This window comes from Branchiostoma floridae, chromosome 6, assembly GCF_000003815.2.
Source record: "Branchiostoma floridae strain S238N-H82 chromosome 6, Bfl_VNyyK, whole genome shotgun sequence".
NCBI lineage: Eukaryota > Metazoa > Chordata > Leptocardii > Amphioxiformes > Branchiostomatidae > Branchiostoma > Branchiostoma floridae.
The window spans coordinates 19089559-19091437 of NC_049984.1; the positions used below are offsets into that span (position 1 = coordinate 19089559).

A 1879-nucleotide genomic window follows, 5' to 3' on the forward strand; every position below is an offset into this window, starting at 1 on the left:
GGACACTTATATTTTTGTCCTCGAAAATTCCCGAAGTTAGCGATCGTACGACGATCGCACGACAAATGTGACCACGCCCTAAATTCGAGGTCGTTTTTGTCATTGTTTTCATGAATTTCAGTTGTGTGAATTATCCTCATTTGAAACCTACCGTTGTTCAAACCCTTCACAAAGCTCCTCCCACACGGTTGTTTCTGGCCTGTCCCTAAGATATGACAATGCGACACATTGACCTTCTGATACCATAAGTAGGTAGCACTAAGTGGCAAACACTACAGGGAGTGCGATAGAACCTAGACCTTACACCTTGGACTCCAAGTTGGTTCTCTCACAGAATATGATAAAAGGTTCAGGTTAGGATTTCAGTCAGGTAACTTCTCACAGATTAGCAGTAACTTTCTAAAGCATGACGGAGCAAATTTGTAACTTTCACGAAATTAAAACTAATGAAGCTCCCCAAACGTGTTATTGTGGTCTGGTTCAGTCGATTAAATTTGGCGAAAAATCAGAAAAAAGACAAATGTTAGATTTCTGTTGCTAATCAGCCTTGCCGTCGTCCTTTCTGGTGTATTTGTCGACGAGGAAGCGTAAGAACATCACGGCGTAACTTCCGTACACGCAGATAGACACCAGACTGACGAGAACACCGGCGGAACACTGTCCGCCGTGCAGGACGATCCAGAGTGCCCATGCGTTCAGGGCACAGCCGCACAGGTGTTGGAGGATCTGTACTAGCGTGATACACACGGCGAAGACTTCCGGTAAGACTACTGTAGCTGCCCGGAGAGTGAAGTAGGCGTACATCGGAGCATGGATGCCGTAGTTCATAGCCAATGAGAACAGTCCCGGACCATGCATGTGCGCGTACGCGTACGAAGTATACACCAGGGTGGGCGCGTGGTGGTACCAATGCAAGGTGCGAAGTCTTCGCTTGCGTACGACCAGAAAGAAAGTGTCACCGAGCTCGAAGACTTTGCTGAAGGCGAACAGAAATGTCCAGAAGCCGATCACGTCGTCGTGGTAGAAGGACGAGTCGCAAACGGCGTACCTGAGACCTTCCCGATACAGCCTGGAGATGAGCTCCCCGTTGGAATGCACGGCTCCCATGGTACTGAACACCGCCAGGACTAAGTTCCAGGCTGTCAGGAGCGGACGAAGGTCGAGCCTCCCTCGGTTCTTCATGGACCTTTTCCCGAAGAACACCACCAACAGATAGGCGGCGGCGCAGGGGATGGTCACTCCCCAGTTCCTGGACATCCAGAGCTCAGAGCAGCCTCGGCATTGAACGGCCACAAAGAAGGCAGGGCTTCGTCATAAGGAATGGTAGAAGTTTCCGTCATTGCTGAAGAGTGTCCCTCAACTTTGTCTGAGTGTAGCAAAGTAAGTGAGTATACGTGCAGGATTCTGGCCTTGAGCACTCGTGGCTGGCGCCGGTGCACAGCCAATAGCCTCCATAGCAGGCTTTCTGGAGCCATTTTCCTTTTCCGTCTTTTATTGGCTCATAATACACTTTTGCTGGCCATTTCTTTTTGTACTGAGTCGCTTGACCATTGGCCCCGTAGAGCCTGCATGATTTCGGGGCCAATGGTCAAGGGACCCAGTATATATGACCCAAAAAAGATGAAAAGGGGCCCAGAGAGCCTGCTACGGAGGCTACCGGTGCACCGGTACTACTCGAACTCTGGACGACGCCAGGTTGCTAAATTTATTCTTCCAGCGATGAGAATAGCGACATGTTAGATAACGAGCTTTAATGGGAGACGCAAACACTTGAATGTGTTTGCTCCTGTTAAACACCTTGTCGAAAAAGACAGCGATCTTTACTTAAAACTCATTTCGACCACAAAGAAACGACCAAATTTGAAAAAAAAGTAACTTT

General features: G+C 48.9%; 1 protein-coding gene across 1 annotated transcript; it reads right to left on the bottom strand.

Annotated features, from left to right (window-relative positions):
- Positions 1-414: 414 nt before the first annotated feature.
- Positions 415-1359, bottom strand: LOC118418599 (elongation of very long chain fatty acids protein 6-like). The gene has a single exon (XM_035824596.1). The coding sequence runs from the start codon at positions 1255-1257 to the stop codon at positions 538-540; it is 720 nt and encodes a 239-aa protein (XP_035680489.1). The 5' UTR covers positions 1258-1359; the 3' UTR covers positions 415-537.
- Between the last annotated feature and the right edge of the window lie 520 nt (positions 1360-1879).